Below are 756 nucleotides of genomic sequence, written 5' to 3'. Positions count from 1 at the left end.
CTGAGCAGGCTGGGACAGTCCCCGAGGAGCACGAGCTTCTTGTTGCAGCACCCTCAGCACTGGCACACAGGACTTGCAAGGAGGAGACGGGCAGCTATCGGGGATCCCTCGGGGATGGGTACGCCAGTACCCATGCTCTGGGCACAGCAGGAGCGCCGCGGGGGTGGCCCCGAGGGCAGACAGCTGCCGGCCGCTGGCCCCTGCTCTCTTTGTCTAGTGGGACAGGGTGCAGACATCTGGGCACAGGGCTGCCTGGCCCCGCTCTGCCCCTCCTGGCACTCCCTGCTCCAGCCCCTCCGTGCGTGGGGAATGCGGTCTTCCCTCCTCTCCCACACCACCCTGTCACCAACACCTCCCCACGGCCCCACACAGTGCTCTGGCACTCAGAACGTGCCCAGCAGGAGCAGGGGACAAGCCAGTCCCAGCTCAGCCTCAGGTGCAGCCTTGATGCACTTCAGCGACCCTCCCCTCCCCTGCCAGGCTCCGGGGACCTTCTTCTCTCCGTGCCCTGCTCCAGGCTGGGTTGGGTATTTAGATGGAAGGAGGGATGCTCTGGGGAGACAGAAATCCTTGCTCTGGGAAGCACATCAAGGGGGTCACGCTGTACAGGGGTGAAGAGGGAGGGGTGGGCAGGGGGGTGTTACTTGGTGCCCTCGTCCGGGTTGCCTTCGCCATCTGTCTTCCCTTCCTCCTCCGTCTTCTGGTCATCCGTGTTCAGCCGCTGCTGCTTTTTCCGGCGCACACATTTCACCACCA

At 64.4% G+C, this 756-nt stretch overlaps 1 protein-coding gene across 1 annotated transcript in view; it reads right to left on the bottom strand.

Annotated features, from left to right (window-relative positions):
• Positions 1–640: 640 nt before the first annotated feature.
• LOC104079608 (sodium channel subunit beta-2-like) overlaps positions 641–756 on the bottom strand; it is a 4,273-nt gene continuing 4,157 nt past the window's right edge. Inside the window, 1 exon segment of the mRNA XM_009581694.1 lies at positions 641–756. This exon segment is cut by the window's right edge and continues 24 nt beyond it. Coding sequence (XP_009579989.1) covers positions 641–756 — 116 coding nt within the window.

Source organism: Fulmarus glacialis, unplaced genomic scaffold (genome assembly GCF_000690835.1).
Source record: "Fulmarus glacialis isolate BGI_N327 unplaced genomic scaffold, ASM69083v1 scaffold32517, whole genome shotgun sequence".
NCBI lineage: Eukaryota > Metazoa > Chordata > Aves > Procellariiformes > Procellariidae > Fulmarus > Fulmarus glacialis.
Note: the sequence above shows the minus strand (reverse complement) of the source record. Positions and strands in the feature narration are given on the sequence as shown.